The 17319-nt window shown below is 37.1% G+C and overlaps 1 protein-coding gene across 1 annotated transcript; it reads left to right on the top strand.

Annotated features, from left to right (window-relative positions):
* Nucleotides 1-200: 200 nt before the first annotated feature.
* LOC308390304 (interleukin-1 beta-like) lies at nt 201-13901 on the top strand. Its single transcript, XM_080872121.1, has 5 exons — nt 201-1194; nt 7071-7257; nt 11106-11270; nt 11680-11819; nt 12280-13901. Exons 1-5 carry the CDS (start codon nt 1189-1191, stop codon nt 12478-12480), a joined length of 699 nt encoding a protein of 232 aa, XP_080728247.1. The 5' UTR covers nt 201-1188; the 3' UTR covers nt 12481-13901.
* Nucleotides 13902-17319: the final 3418 nt, after the last annotated feature.

The raw sequence follows: 17319 nt of genomic DNA, 5'->3' as shown, positions 1-17319 counted from the left end.
ATATATATATATATATATATATATATGTGTGTGTGTGTGTATATATATATATATATATATATATATATATATATATATATATATGTGTGTGTGTGTGTGTATATGTGTATGTATATGTATATATATGTATATGTATATATATATATATGTATATATGTATATATGTATATACATATACATATATGAGCAATGTTTGTCAAACAAGTGTGACAAACATACAAAAAATAGGAAATCGGGAAGGGGGAAACCCTTTTTCACATTTTTAGACACATTTTTAGTAGACATCAAAAGTCCCACAAACATTAAGTTATGGATTTTTTCCTCTAGTTTTGTTTAAATAGTTGTGTAAAATGGGGAAAAAAACATCAACCTTTCACCTGAATTAATGCAACTTTTTCCTCCTCACTGTGTGTCTAGAAATGAGTAGCATTAGGCAGAGAGCATATTCTTTCCATTTCCCCTGTAACAAAATTGCAGCAGTGTGGTTTCTGATGACATAAAGAAAGAAGGTCCACCTCTAGCCGCATAAAGGAAGCTGCTCACACACAGGACTGTCATTCAACTTGCAGTGCAACAAGTGACACTAATTACTTAAAACGCTCGCAAAACCTGGACAGAGAACTTAAAAAAAAAATCCCAATTCAGCAATTTACTTCGCAACTATGTGTGATTTTGATCTCTCTCAAGCTCTGGACTGGTAAGTACAAGAAGTTCTATTCAGTTAAATTTATTTTAAATTTAAGCCAAAAGCTAATGCTTTTACTAAAACTATCATAACAACATAATGTGATTTTTACGTGATTATGGATATGTTAAGTAAAATTCTAAATGTTTTATGCTTTTGATCTCAAACCAGTAGCTAAGGGTGGAGTTTCCCAAAAGCATTTGCAATTATAGAGTTACATCCTGGGTTATTGTTTGTGAAAAGGGAACAGCTCCAGTCTGGCAGCATGTTTCGTTTCCCATTCCCTCACTGTAATCATATTGTACTTGCATTCTGTGTCTAAATACATTGCTTGACAAAGCATGGTGTTCACATTACAACAGACATTTGTGTATATAGGTATGTAGGCTGATATTGATAATTATATACAGTTATACGTGTTTTTATTCCATTCAGTGTCTTAAAAATGTTTTATTTCATATTTCAGCTCACCTGAAGAAGGAATTGAATCTGCCTGCTTTGACATGAAGGTAAGATTTTTCCCTTCCATAACTTTTTCATCTAATATCTTTACACTGTCACACACACATACATTCAATAACATTTAATTTAAATGGAGTTTTTAAACAAATTTTACTATTTCATGAAAAATATCATCTTATTTTGAATTTGATGCCAGTAAAATGTTCCAAAAAAAATTGGGTCAAGGGAAGCAAAGGCTAAAAACGTGTGGCAGGGTGTGGTCTGTAGCACCGTATCTGGCTGATACACCGAAACTGCATCAGCTCATCACACTTCCCCTGCATTCAAGTCTTTGCTGGGTCCTGACTGTGTTGTTTTAGTTGGTGTGTATGTTCGGCTGCAAGCTAAAAAGCTGCAGCCGTGTCTGTAAAACAAAGACCGTGAACAGTGGCGGTCCTAGCCTGTTTGGCGCCCAGGGCGAACACTCCCTCTGCCCCCCCCCCCCCGCCAAACACACACACACACACACACACACACACACACACACACATAAAACATATTAAGGATTATGCATTAACATAAAACTGTTGTCGGAACCATACTGAATTTCACCAGAGAAACACACACATATGAAGAAGAGAGAGAGTGTGCATAGTATGCAAACAGCCACCAAACAGCCATCATAATTCATCATACAATGAGAATAGAACAAATCAACAATTGACAATGACTAATTAATATTAAAATCTGTAACATAATGTATTGTTTGGAGTTTAGTCTGTTACTGTTACTATTTTTACCATTTCTTCTTGGAGCAACCCACATTTCCTTAGGGATTAATAAAGTATTCTGATTCTGATTGTTTCAGGATACATGACTTGCCATGATCCAATGACACATCTGGTTACCTGTATCTTTTGCTCGTTTCTCCTCCTCTTCTTTTTTCTTTTTTCTAAACTGAAGACATGATGGCTTTGAACTTTTCTTGTCCATCTTCCATTGGTTTTAATTTTACACTACAGTATGAACACCCATCCCCCAACTCAGGGATCACCCCAACATAACCTAATAAACCTACACCTTAGTTCATTTTGTCTAGGGTTTATTTCGAGGATTTCGCACAACCCAGGATTCCAATCATGAATACATAATGGGCTTGGATTTACAACATTATGAATGAAATGTGGTCTACTTGGAAGCAGCAGGGCTCTCCTCCCCTTTTGACGGGTTGTGTGTGAGATTTTAAATCATCAAACTGTAAATTATGAATTTTAAATTGTTATTGATCCCTTTATCGCGGGGGCAATAGTCCTAAAGTGTATATTTATTTTCTTACTCTTCTTGTTTGTTTAATTGCACTGCTGTAACTGGAGCCTCGTTGTCTTGTAAGCAAGTAAAACTTTATTTATATAGCACCTTTCAAGATAAAAATCACAAAGTGCTTCACAGAAGCTAAAACCTAAAAATAAAAATCAACTAAAAGCAAGTTTAAAAAGATGGGTTTTTAGCTGTTTTTTAAAAGTGACCACTGAGTCCACAGATCTCAGGCTCAAAGGGAGGTTCCACAATCTGGGGGCCACAGTTCCAAAAGCTTTGTCGCCTTTTGTTTTCAGCCTCGTGTGCTGGACAGCAAGCAAGCCCTGGTCACATGACCTCAGGGACCACCTGGGAATGTATGGATGCAAAAGTTCACTTATATATGTTGGTGCTTGTCCATGCAGGGCCCTGAAAGTCAAGGTCAAAACCTTAAACTGGATCCTGAATTTAACGGGGAGCCAGTGCAGCTGAATCAGAAGCTTTGCAGCAGCATTCTGAACAACTTGCAGACGATCCAAAGAGGCTTTACATAAACAAGTAAACAAAGAATTACAGTAGTCCAGACGAGATGAAACAAATGCATGAATGACAATTTCTAATTCGGAGCGCGATACAATGGGACTCAGCTTAGCAATGTTTCTCAAATGATAAAAACAGGAGCGAACCAAAGATTTTACATGGGCATCCAAAGTCAGAGCTGAGTCAATACTAACACCAGATAGACGGTTTTGCAAATGTAGCAAGTGGACCCAAGTTTTCCATAACACTAGGTACAAAAGTTTTAGGAGCACAAACAAGAACTTCAGTCTTCTCCTCATTTAGTTGAAGAAAGTTTCCAGCCATCCAACATCTAATGGAGTCTATGCACTTGTGCAAAATTTGTAGCTTGGAAACATCATGGGGCTTAAAGGAGATATATACCTGAATATCATCAGCATAGCAGTGATACGAAATGTCCTTAAAAGTGCTCAATAAGTGTTGAAGAGGAAGTAAATACAGTAAGAACAATAAAGGCCCCAAAACTGAACCTTGTGGCACACCATAGGCAAGAAAAGTAGAAGAGGAACTGTACTTAGAGGTAGCCACAGAAAAGGATCGTTCATGCAAATAGGATTCAAACCAGTCCAAAGCAGCCCCTGATATACCCACCCAGTCTCTCAGCCTATCTAGCAGAATATGATGGTCCACAGTATCAAAGGCGGAGGTCAGGTCCAACATCAACAGAACGGAGCATTCTCCTGCATCACATCTCATTAAAATGTCGTTGGAGACTCTAAGAAGTGTAGTTTCAGTAGAGTGAGCTCTACGAAAGCCAGATTGGAATTTATCCAGAATGCTGTATTCATCTAGAACAGCTATAAGCTGCTTAGCCACAACCTTTTCTAAAATCTTAGAAATGAACGGTAATTTTGAAATCGGTCTGTAGCTACTGAGAAGAGAAGCATCAAGCTTAGGTTTTTTTTAACAGTGGGTGAATAACAGCATTCTTACAATAAACAGGGACCTGACCAGAAACCAGTGAGGTATTAATAATTGTGAGCACACAGGGACCAATAGACTGAAAGACATTTTTAAACAAAGATCCAGGTAAAATATCAAGAGAGCAGGAGGATGCTTTCATTGAATTAACCAACTTGACCAGCTCAGGTAAGGACACAGGTAAAAATCTTTCTAAAATTACAGGCCTAGCTTGAGTTGGAGCAGACAAGAGAGACACAGAAGGAGAGATACTGTTCCTCACGTTACTGACTTTTTCAACGAAGAAAGAAAGAAATTTTTCACAATCTTCATTTGATGAAATTGGGACAGCAGGTGGAGCAGGAGCAACAATATCACTAATGGTGTCGAATAGTACCTTAGACACTAAGTCTGAGAAATAGGCCGCCCTCGCATCTCGAACTAAAGTGTTAAAAGAGACTAAAAGTTCCTTTAGATAAAGGAGATGGACATGCAAACGCGTTTTCCTCCATAAACGCTCAACCTTACGGCAGCAACGCTTTAAGAAGCGAATGCTGTCATTTAACCAGGGAGACGATTTTGAAACCGGAGCTAGTCAAACTTTGACAGGACAAACATTGTCTAAAATACAAAGACAATGATTATTAAAAAGATTTGTTAAAAAATGAACATCATTATAGGGAGATAAAACTAAATTAAAAGCATCGGAAAATTTAACAGCACTAGAGGAAGTTAAGATGCGAGAGCTAACCACGTGTCGAATAGGAGAGAAGGACAAATGAAAAGACAGATTAAAAAGAATACAATGATGATCCGAAATAAAAATGTCCTCAGTACAAATAAAATCAATGTTTAAACCTAAAGTAAAAACAAGGTCCAGTGGTGTGTCCTTTGGTGTGTGTGGGACCAGACACATGCTGAGTAAAATGAAAAGAATCCATGACGCTAAGGAAACCTCTGGCAAAGAGGTCAGAGTCATCATCAACGTGTATATTAAAATCCCCGACTATAACCAGTCTGGACAGCTTCAAAGTCGAAGATAAAAAGTCACTGAACTCCTTTAAAAACATAGTGTTTAGGCCAGGTGGACGATACACTACAGCGCAGTAAAATGGATCTTTATTTCCAATTCTAACCAGCTGTAGTTCAAAGGATGAAAAATGTCCGACCAACACTGCGCGACAGTAAAACCGGCTTCCAAACACCGCAGCGACACCTCCTCCTCGACCCGACGTCCGAGGCTGGCTGATGAATGAGTACCCACTCGGACAGAGTTCAATGAAGGATGAAAAGTCACCATCGCGCTGCCAGGTTTCGGTTAGAAATAAGAAGTCCAGTTTCTTGGAAAGAATAAAATCGTTCAGCAGGAACGTTTTATTAGTCATTGATCGAGCGTTGAAAAGCGCCACTCTCAGCGAAGTAGAAGACATATTATTAACAGAAGCGGCCCGATTTAGGGGACGAAGAAACAGAGTTTGATCCGCGACGTTCATAAATTCCACTCACCGCGGGGATGGAAGGCCAAACAACAGGAGAGTCTGGATGAACACTCCTGAGGTAGCGCCGTCTCATAGATCCAGGCACAGTTAGTCCCCGCTTCCAGAACAGTCTGAGTTTTACCTGGACACCTGCTCTTTTTCCTCTCCTTCTCCGTGACTTGCGCGGACACAGAAAGGCGCCACTGATGACACCTAACGAAGATCCAGACACCGGTGTCGGCAGCGGAGGATGGAAAATACCGCAGGAGGATAAGGCATCTTGACTTATCATAGAGGATCGGATGGATAATAGCGTCAGGCGATCATAGACAAGGGCAGCCAACACATTAGTGACAAAAAGCGAAAGCAAAAAGGCCGAAAAAAACAGCACAGAGAAACCACGGCCGGCAGCGGCAAAGCCAAACACAGGCGCCATCATACCGGAAGTGTCTTGTCTCTCTATATACTGGACTGTATGTAGCGGAGATGTCAATAAAGTTTACTTTGACTTCAGCAGCAAGCAGGCGCACCGAGGGCTCTCGCGCTCACTTTTCGCATATAGAATTTCGAAAAAACATCGGTGCAAATTATTAAGTCTGTATTATAATGTCTGGTGTTTTAGTGTTCGTTAGTTTGTTTTTATTTTGTTTTATTTTGCGAGCTGGTTATTAGATGCTGCTCCAGCCAGCCAGAGAATCCCCCCACCGCCCTGCCCTCTCCTCCCTGTGCAAGCAGCAGGCGCACCTCGCAAACGGAGGGCGATAGAAAATCGATCGGTGCCTATGCCATTCCCAATATGCGCTGGCATGATGTCAGGGCAGCATGAGTACGAGCAATTTTTTTATTTTAATTTTTTGCCCATGCGCGTGATGCCGCCCCCCACCACGATGCCGCCCCAGGCAACCGCCCGTGTCGCTACTATCAAAAACCGCTACTGACCGTGAATAAAGTACGCTGGAAAGCATGAAAATATGGTTGGGTATGCCTTGGATCTATTACAGTGGTGCCAAAACCCAGGATCGGGGCACAACCGTAGCTTGCCTCCACCAGTGTGTGAATGCGAGAGTGAATGAATAGTGGCATTGTAAAGCGCTTTGGGTGCCTTGAAAAGCGCTATATAAATCCAATCCATTATTATTATAGCATTTTATTAGCGCCCATTTCAAAAGCCGGCATCTCTGATGGTATGTGAGCATGTTAATGTCTATGGAATTGGCCTGACTGACTTGAACATCTGCAAAGATACCATCAGTGTTAAAAGGTATACACAGGTTTTAAAGCAACATATGCTCCTATCCATTTTCAAGGAAGGTGAGATATTGTGCTGCCATCAAATTCAAAATGACCATATTTTTTCCTTAAGATGGTACATTTTCTCAGTTAATTCTCAAAATGAAATATTGGTTTATGAGAGTTGCAAAACTTTACATTCTTTTGGGCAGTGTCTAACCTTTTGGGCATTTTTTTGTACTTGCAAGAGTGTACAAAAATTGTGTACAAAAAAGTGTACATAGGCAACAATATATCTAAGTGAGATGTACAGAATAACATTTTTTATGGAGCAATGTTGAGGTTACGTAACTTGTCCTGAGCAGCATTTTTTTTTTTGTCTCACTGTAAACTTTGTATGGCATGGATGAGAAGCGGCAGCAGAAGTCTGACTTCTTGTTTTTCTGCTTTGTATTATGCAGGAGGTTGAAAGTGAGATCTTCAGACTTAATGAGGGTTTGGAGCTGATGGTTTCCCACAACAGAAGGACCATGCAGAGTGTGGCTCTTTTAGTGCTGGGGGTAAACAGGATGAAAAAGCCACTTACTCAAAGTGACAGTAAGCTCAGTGATGATGATGTCATGAACATCATAGACAGTGTAGTGAAAGGTAAGTAATAATATTGTTATACAGTTAAAAAGAAATCCTCTTATGGCTTATATAATAAAAATAAAACCACACAGTTACCACACTGCTGTGAAGAAATACAAAATTTCTGCTGTTTAGCCCTTTTAATTGTATTTCTCTTGTTTGGGTACATGATATTCTGGGCAACCACATAAGTAAACTAATGTCTATATTTAGGCACTGTAAAAATGAGACAGTGCTGCCATCACCAGGTCAAATTGGAGATTACTAAATCTGCCCTATATACAGTTATCATACAAAATGCTGTTATTAAAAAAATTGGATCAAAAACACGTTTTAAATAAAAATAGTACAAAAAATGCTTCATTTTCATAGTCCCACTGAAAATTAAAAGCAACAATTTAATAAATATAATTCTATCATTTAACACGACTCTTATTATCATTGTGTTTTTTCCCCTCATTTGCTTGTTCACAAAAGAACAATAATTAAAATAAGTCAGACATTATTGTTTGCCAAATAATTTTGTAGCAGTATCTGGCTTAAGCATACTGATCACATCATACTGATGTGATTACTGATGTATTTTTTTCTTTACTGAGAACAAGCTGGAGCAGCTCATTTACTATATTAATATGTCAAACATCAATGACAGCTATCAATTTATAATTGAAACTAAAGTGCAACTAGAAAAATTTGCATTTCCTGCGAAAATGCTGTGAGGATGCTTGAAACTAGCTGAAAAAGCTGAAAATTTGCAGAAATTGTAAAAACTTTGCAGAAGCAAAGGAACTTTGCTAAAATGGAATAACTTAGCAGAACTGCAATATCTTAGAGGAAACATAATACTTGGCAGAAATGCAATAGCATAGCAGAACTTAGCAGAAATATTGTAACTTACCAGAAACATGATAACTTCTCAAAAATACAAAAATTTAGGAGAAATAGTATAAGATAACAGAAAGAATATATTTAGCCAAAAATACTCGAACATTACAGAAACACTATGATTTAGAAAAAAAGTACAACATAGCAGAAATACTGTGATTTACCAGAGACACTGTGATGAAGTATGAATATTGTAATTTTAAATTAATACTATAATTTGACAGAAATACTATCATTTGGCAGAAATACTATGTTTCAGCACAAATACTCTGGTTTAGCACAAATATTATAACATAGCAGAAATACAATTATATAGCAGAAATGCTATATTTAGAAAGAAAAATATAATATAGTAGAAATAGTATGATTTAGCAGAAATACTGTAATCAGCACATATACTGTAACATGACAGAAATTCCTCCACTTAGTAGTAATACTATAACATAACACAAATGTTATGATTTGGCACAAAAACCATGATTTGGCAAAAATACTATGATTTAGCAGAAATACTATGATTGAGCAGAAGTACTAAGATGTAGTAAAAGTACTTTGATTTAACAGAAATACAATTATGGAGGAGTAATACTTTAAAGTGGGAGAAATATTGATACACACAGACATACACAGAGCCTAAAGGGAACAATATTTGTGCCATGGAGTGCTAACAAGAATGTGAGGTCCATATTAGAAAAGCTGGTAAAATCATAAAAGTTTGCAGAATACTGTAAAAGGCTTTCTCTCTCTCTCTCTCTCTGTGTGTGTGTGTGTGTGTGTCTCGCACACACACACACACACACACACACACACACACACACACACACACACACACGGCGAGAGAAGCAAGTTTCTAGGTCAGTCAAGCAGCCTGGGAGCAGCTAAATTTGAATCCACCAATCAGAGAGGCTGTGTACTTTTTCCCGCCAAAACAGGTGCACAGAGACAGGATTTTTGTAGTCTATTTCTCATAGTGAGGATTCCCCTCAAACAAATGACCATAATTTCCTAACCGTAGGGGCTAGAACGGTCATTCTTACACAGTTTTGTTCAGAAGAGATGGGGGAATCGTCAAGTGTTGACAATTTATCATTAAAATATGGATTTTTAGAGATATATGACATGGATGACTTGTTGGCTTAGAAGTAGGGTTGCCAACCGTTCCTTAAAATACGGAATCGTCCCGTATTTAGAAACAAAAGTACACGTCCCGTATTGAACTAATAAAGGACGCACTTTGTCCCGTAATACAGTGAGGATCAAAAGTAGTCTATAACTTTTAATGGAATTAACGCTTTGTTTGAAAACATAATTCCCAGCCCCTCTCCTGCTTTGTGACCAATGAGCTGACAGCACACTTATGACAATTCGAGTATGACAATTCAGATTACCGCTCATCGAGGAAAGGTCGCTTGAAATACCGGAAGACAACAAGTCAAGGCAGTTTTTGCTTTGCTCTACTCAGTTATGGTGCATTAGAAGTCAAATATCTTTAATAATTCATATTTTAATGATAAATTGTCAACACTTGACGATTCCCCCATCTCTTCTGACCAAAACGGTCTAAGAATGACCGTTCTAGCCCCTACGGTTAGGAAATTATGGTCATTTGTTTGAGGGGAGTCGTCATTATGAGAAATAGACTGCAAAAATCCTGTGTCTCTCTGTGCTGCGTGCACCAGTTTTGGCGGGAAAAAGTGCACAGGCTCTCTGATTGGTGGATTCAAATTCAGCAGCTCCCAGTCTGCTTGACTGACCTAGAAACTTACTTCTCTCTCCCTGTGTGTGTGTGTGTGTGTGTGTGTGTGTGTGTGTGTGTGTGTGTGTGTGTGTGTGTGTGTGTGTGTGTGTGTGCATGAGAGAGAGAGAGAGAGAGAGACCCTCTTTAGGGCAGCATCTCATTGTTGGAAAAAAATATAATATATTCAGACTGGTTGACTGGCATAGACCCTCCGTGTGTGTCTCTCTCTCTCTCTCTGTGCATTTGTGTATACATATTTGATTTTGTGTGTATCTGTTGGCTATTCCTTCTTGTTTTTTAAATTTATTTATATTTCTTTTTTTTTTTTCACAGGTGAACAACAATTAGTTTTGAGGGAACTTAACCATGTTCCGTTTTTTTTTTCAGCTTGTCATCTTACTTTTCCAGTATTTTCACTTAAGTTATTACTATTCTGCTCAATCATAGTATTTGTTCTAAATCATTGTTATTATGCTATATTGTAGTATTTCTGCTAAAAGATACTATTTCTACTATATTATATTTTTCTTTCTAAATATAGCATTTCTGCTATATAATTGTATTTCTATGTTATAATATTTGTGCTAAACCAGAGTATTTGTGCTGAAACATAGTATTTCTGCCAAATGATAGTATTTCTGTCAAACTATAGTATTTGTGATAAAACATAGTATTGATTTAAAATTATAATATTCATAGTTCATCACAGTGTCTCTGGTAAATCACAGTATTTCTGCTCTGTTGTACTATTTTTCTAAATCATAGTTCTGTAATGCTTAAGTATTTTTGGCTAAATATATTCTTTCTGTTATCTTATACTATTTCTCCTAAATTCTTATATTTTTGAGAAGTTATCATGTTTCTGGTAAGTTACAATATTTCTGCTAAGTTCTGCTATGCTATTGCATTTCTGCCAAGTATTATGTTTCCTCTAAGATATTGCAGTTCTGCTAAGTTATTCCATTTTAGCAAAGTTCCTTTGCTTCTGCAAAGTTTTTACAATTTCTGCAAATTTTCAGCTTTTTCAGCTAGTTTTTGCATACAGCTTCAGCTTTAAAGCATCCACACTGCATTTTCGCAGGAAATGCAAATTTTTCTAGTTTTTTCTGTGTGTGTGTGTGTGTGTGTGTGTATTTGTTTTTTTTTTTTCTTTTTTAGAAAAACAGAAACTGCTGTTTGTCTAGCTTTAGGTGAATAGAAATTTTTGTTGTTTTTCCTTGTTTTGTTTCCTCTGTCTCTTTAGAAACTGTTTGGACTCCCACCCAAGGAATAAAACGAAGGGACTTCCTGCGTGCCAACAGTGAGAAAGCGTTGACACTGTGTGACAACTCTCAGAAAGATCTTGTTCTGTCAGGAGAGTTACAGCTGCAGGCCATCACTCTGCAAGGGGGATATTGCCACCGCAAAGGTACAAACAGGACACAAAATCATTTACATAAGCAGGTATATTAACGTACTGGTACTAAACTTGAGTATTTCAGGTTCATGCCGCTTTATAGTCCTACTCCGCTGAATTTCAGAGATATTATATCTGATGACCCTCAGCTTCAAGGTTGGAAATGTGACATCAGTTTTAACAATCTAATAAAGTTAACCCCCATAAAGAACAGCTGTGTTTACTTCATTAAGTAAAAGCAGGTGTTTGAATGTAAGACTTGTAGTTGGAGCAAGTATGTTTAACCTGTTGGACTTTAGGTAGAGAGTGTTATCCATCCGTCCATCACTACCAACTAAAAACAAATGGCCATTCTGCACAACTTCAGTCTTCCAACTACACACGAGCTCCTGTTCTTACTTTTTTTGTTTCCTTACGTTAGTGAATTTTAAAATGTCCCGGTACATCCCTTTCTCCGTCCCTCCTGGTGACTCTCCTGGTCTGATTGTCGTCCTGTCTATCAACAACAACCTGTACATGTCTTGCCGCATGGAAGATAATAAAGTTGTGCTGTTTCTGGAGGTAAATATAAATTCACATGATGCAATCCCATTTTATTTCTTTTTAGAGAGTATTAAATAGACAAATTCTCCTTGCCTCCAGCCTCCCGTCTTACCCTGTCCTATAATTTTTATCTGAAAATTATAATGGGGATTTAATAGGTCCAATATTTTACTTTATATGTCACACTTTAAGTTGATGTTTATAGGCTTTTACTACTAGTATTACAACTTATACAGGGGACAGTATAAAAAATTTGGTTTTAAAATTATTTACTCTGAGTAGTTTTCCAATAACTTTGACTTACTATGTCTGAACATACCTCACATACCTCTTTAGTGCAAAATGTGGATATTTTTCCTAATGATTAAGTCCCAGTTTTAACTTTCCATAAACATTTTTCTTTTTCATTGGGACGAAATGTGTTTCCATGCATGAAAAAATGACTGGGAAACGTATTCTTTTCATCTCTTTCTGCCAGCAATACCATGATGACATTTTAACCGACAGAGACATGGACCGATTTCTCTTCTACAGGAAAACCACTGGAATTTCTCTAACCACTTTTGAGTCTGTCAAGTTCCGCGGCTGGTACATCAGCACTTCACAACAGGAAAACCAGCCCGTTGAACTGTGTAAGGTGGATGCTGCTAACCGCCTTACAAGCTTCAGAGTAAACTAAAAGATGTTGTAGCACCCACGCATCTGTATAATTTTTGACATAATCACTAGATGAAGCAATTTTATATAGTAATGCCTGAGTCTGTAGTGGCAGTGTTCTGTACTTATTGAAATAGAAAAGCTTATGACCTAGTGTAACCTATCAAAAGCACTATTACTTTATAATACATTTACTTACAACATACTTAAAAATAAACAAAGAAAAAAAATTGGAAAACACATGCCTTCTTTGTTGGAGAAAATTGTAACAGAATATTCCTTAAAACTACTGATATATTTTCTTTTTTTCTAAAAAGCTATTATCTTTATTTAAGTTTATGCTATTGCTGTGGCTTTTTAGCCATTAATGCTCTGATTTAAGTCTTCTGCAGTTTTTTTGTACTAAGACCTTTAGAGGTTACGCTTTTCCTTTTCTGATATCAGCTGGTGTTGTGGGTTAAAAAAATACTGTTATATATTTATTTTTTCAATTTCCTCCTTGTTAGCTTGTATTTTGTATTGTTTTAAAACCTCTTTTTGTGAAGAGCCTATATATCTTTAAGAACTTGTAATGTGTCTTCTCTAACCAGTGTAAGGATTTCAGTACCATATTAAAACAAACAAAGAGGGTAGTTTCAACTGGTAGATCCAATTATCTGAGAACAAAAAGTAAAATTAATTAACTGTTTGGTAAGAAAATGGGTTGTGAGAGCCTACTTTAGGAATCTGCCAATAAATAATACCCTAATCTGCTGTACTTCCTACCTACAGATCTTCCTACAAATCTTGGGATATAATTTGGGAAATTACTCTTCATCAGCAATCCATTCACTTGAGCATTGTTGTAAAAGCCGCATTGTGAACTTACAATGAGGCTTTTACAACAATGCCGCATTGTGAACTTACAGCTATGACATTTTCATGTCATAGCTGTTGTAAGCTTTAGGACCAAGTGATAACTGCTACATCTGATTACCTGTGAATTACATATACATTCATTTCTTGGAGAAATGTTGTTTTTGCATTTATTCAGGATTTATTCAAAACACATGCCTACAGGAGCCTTTTCTTCAGTACTATGTAAATCTCAAGTGAAGGAAAGAAAAGCATTGTATATGATTGACAGGGTAATTTTTTTTTTAAATTAGGTTTTGTGAAATTATATATACTGATTATGATTTATCTGTATTTTGTTGCACTATATCTTACATTTGGTGTCTAAAATCTTGTAACTGCATGTAACTGCATTCTCATAATTTCTCAAATAAAGAATGCTAATTTTACATATTAAAATTTAACTTGATCACCTTTGGTAATCTTAAATTTATTGCACTTGATCTGTTAAAAACATTTATTATGATTGTTAATCGGTGCTGATATTTATGAAATTTATATTTGTGTAATTGATTGACTGATGAAAATGTCTTGAGACGACGCGGAGACTCTAGCAACATTTTAATGTAATGATAAACATCCTTATTAAGTGACCAACGCATTTCGGCTAACTGCCTTCATCAGAGTCATTGTAAAATGTGAAACAGTTTGTGTTCAAATAAAAGACAGGAAACAGAGATTTTTTTCAAATGGATGAATCACACCTTCACAAACAAACCATGTGACCAATTGACATTTAACGAGGTGGTATTGGCTATTTGGTAAATTGGTTATGTCACAGTCCAAGTGCTTATCCTGTTCCTCCTTCCACAAAGGAGCAGATACCAGTCATGCTGATGGATGAACCTTTTATGGCACTTTTCAGCTCTGCTAAAGTAACTTCCTGGCTGTATCCCAATTCAGGGTCTACAGCCTTAAAGTACACAGCCTTAACGGTCCTCAAGGGCCGCGTACTCGAAGATCGCTACGGCCAGAAGTGCGAGGCTTGTAGGCTTGTGAAATGGGACGGTCTAGCCTCGGTCGCACTGACCAGGTTGCCTAGCAACCGTGATACCAACCGCTGGAAACGTGTCATACAGCTTTGTTTGACATAAATGAATGAGGGATAACGTATTTTGTTCATTTGTTTCTACGTGAGCTCTGTGTGATTTAATGACCAGAGGACTGTAAAACATGATTGTTGGGCTTCATTTCTGTGCTGAACAGTCATTTTAAGATTAGCTAGTAAATAACAATTAGCTAATGTTGTTCATGAGACTAAAGTCATCTCACTTTGGTAATGTGAATATAATATGGCCAATATTATAGTTAATATATTAATTATTATTAGTTATTACAGCAGTGAGCTTGAACTCTGTGTCAAAGATTCAAGTTGCATTTATTTATATGTCCTATCACCTTAAATCTTCACTCAAAGACAAGTATCTTTGACAGTGTATCTATAGATGTATTATATATGAGACAAATATTCTTTTAGTATGTTGGCATTACTAAATTTGGCTCAATGCTTACATATATGTGTAAAAAGAAAATGTACGAGCTGTAATAACTGTTGCTGATAGAATGAAGAGTAGACCAATATATTAAATATTCCTTTATTAGGTGAAAAAATTATACCATGTGACATAACTGCTTTAAGTCATACAGAATAGATATCAGAGCCTTAAACAGGCTGACTTCTGCTAAATGGGTCAAACTGAGCAGAAAGTACACAAACACATAACATCCTTATAGAATATGATGTAACACTATAGATCAACCTACCTCAGAATATATAAAGCATATACACAATTACAGCAACATGATGCAACAAACATAGCAGGACTACTAATCTAAAATACTCAAAGCTTCATAGAACTGAAACAAACATTTATTTTTAGGTCCATTCTGCTGCTTATACATACTTTAGGTTTCTGAATATTAAACTTGTTTCTGCCTTTCATAGTGTTTAACTTGAAGGCCCTGAGTACTTTCTCCCACACTGAGAACACTGGAATGATAAAATTATTTGAACATTAACTAATAAGACTGATTCAGGACAGACAATTAGTTATTTTAAACTTTTCTAGCAGTCCTTCACAAACAGGGAACAGTCTCTGTATTCTCTCCATCTGTCAGCTGCTGCTGGCTCTTCCTCCCCCTCTTCCTCACACACTGCTGAGTTTGTCCTGGTGGATCATCAGGGGTGCAAAGTCTCACAGATGATGTGCAGCAGTGGGTCCCTCAGTCTGTCCTCACTCTGGACACTTGCAGTTGTCACACATGGAAATCAAATGTGTTACAACGCGTTACTGTAATCCGATTACTTTTTTCAAGTAACGAGTAAAGTAAGGGATTACTATTGCAAAAACGATAATTAGATTACTGTTACTTTCCCGTAAGCACGCTGCGTTACTAAAACCGTGATTAATTTGCGAGAGTGTCTGACAATGACGTAAGCGAGTGCGACGTTTGTGGCAACAGCTGTATGCTAGTAATGTAATTTCCGGCTCTTTTTGGAGAACCGGCTCTTTCGGCTCGGATCACTAAAAACAGCCGCCTCTTTCGACTCCGAACCGGCTTTTCAGGTTTTTTTTGTTGCTTTAATTAATTTATTATTAAAAATAATATAAAATTATGCACAAAAGGAATTACTAATGTAAAAAAAAAAAAAAAAAAAAAAGTGGTTTTATTTATATATGTTTATATATAAATATATGCGGTGGCCCCTAGAGACAAAGCACGTAAAACTCCAAAAAGCACCTACAAACTCTAAAACACATTTCTAGCTTTAACTGAACTTCCAAAACAGAGCTATCTAGATCACTTAAATTACACAATTGAAAGAATATGTGTATTGTTTGTGTATTTAAACAAATAATTTAAAAAAAAAAAGTTCATTTACCTATTACTATCACACACTAAATCCGGTCGTTGGTACTTCCTGGCTTGTGTAGCCACTAGGTAACAAAAGATCAACACTTTCTGTTTTATTTGGTTCATTACAGTTACATGTGTTCAGTACATGTGTGTTATCAGTAAGTTCAGTTTTGCATATAAAGTTAAAGTTCTAAACTAAAAATCTTTTAACACTCTTTTCTTTGTCAGTCTGATGTATTTTTGCTTTTACACACCCATTCACCTTCACCTGAGTTGTTGTATCGTTTAAGCTATGAAAATGTAAATAAATGTCACAGCTGTCGAGGCGAGCCGTGTGGTGTTGGAGGGAAAAGGACCCAAAGTGCAGGCAGTTGACTCATAATGCAAGTGACGTTTATTTACAAGTAATAGGGTGACAGAACTGGCAGTGAGAAATGACAAATGACTAAAGAAACCTAAACAACAAACCTGGGAACATAAGAAACCGGGTGTGGGGCAGAGAGATGCAGCGAGAGGAATGAAACACCATGGAACGCAGACGAACCAGACACAGGTAGGAGAACACACAGGTCTTAAATACAGACAGCAGTAATCAGGGGATGAGAGAGAGGAGGGCAACACACCTGGGAGAAATCAGAGCTGACGGGACAGGGGAAACGTAATCTGAACACACTCACATGAGAGGGGGACCTTCAGAATAAAACAGGAAACTCAGACACAGAGAACCAGACTGAACTAAACAGACAGATTCACAAACAGACAGTGTGACACCATAGACAGACAGAACACAGAAGTGGGACCAGGGCAGGCACAGAACAGAAACCTAACAAATGGCAAATCATAACAGAATACATACTCAGAATAAACGAAAGCATAAAGAAACACAAAACACTGAGTCGGCAGACTCAGGACCATGACAATAAAAATGTTTATCTTTAGATTTTATAGTAAAATGAATCATCTAACCTTTACAACGGAAAAAATATTTGTTAAAATGAAGCTAAGTGAGTCCTTTCCATAAAAATTGAAAATTAGGAAAGATGGGCAACCAACTTGAAAATTACAGCAAGCAGTTTTGAAGCTAAGAAACATTAAATCACTTTGCACC

The sequence above is a fragment of the Rhamphochromis sp. 'chilingali' genome (genome assembly GCF_963969265.1).
Source record: "Rhamphochromis sp. 'chilingali' genome assembly, chromosome: 2".
In the NCBI taxonomy this organism is placed as follows: domain Eukaryota; kingdom Metazoa; phylum Chordata; class Actinopteri; order Cichliformes; family Cichlidae; genus Rhamphochromis; species Rhamphochromis sp. 'chilingali'.
The sequence above is the reverse complement of the archived record's forward strand: the minus strand, read 5'-3'. Positions and strand labels throughout refer to the sequence as shown.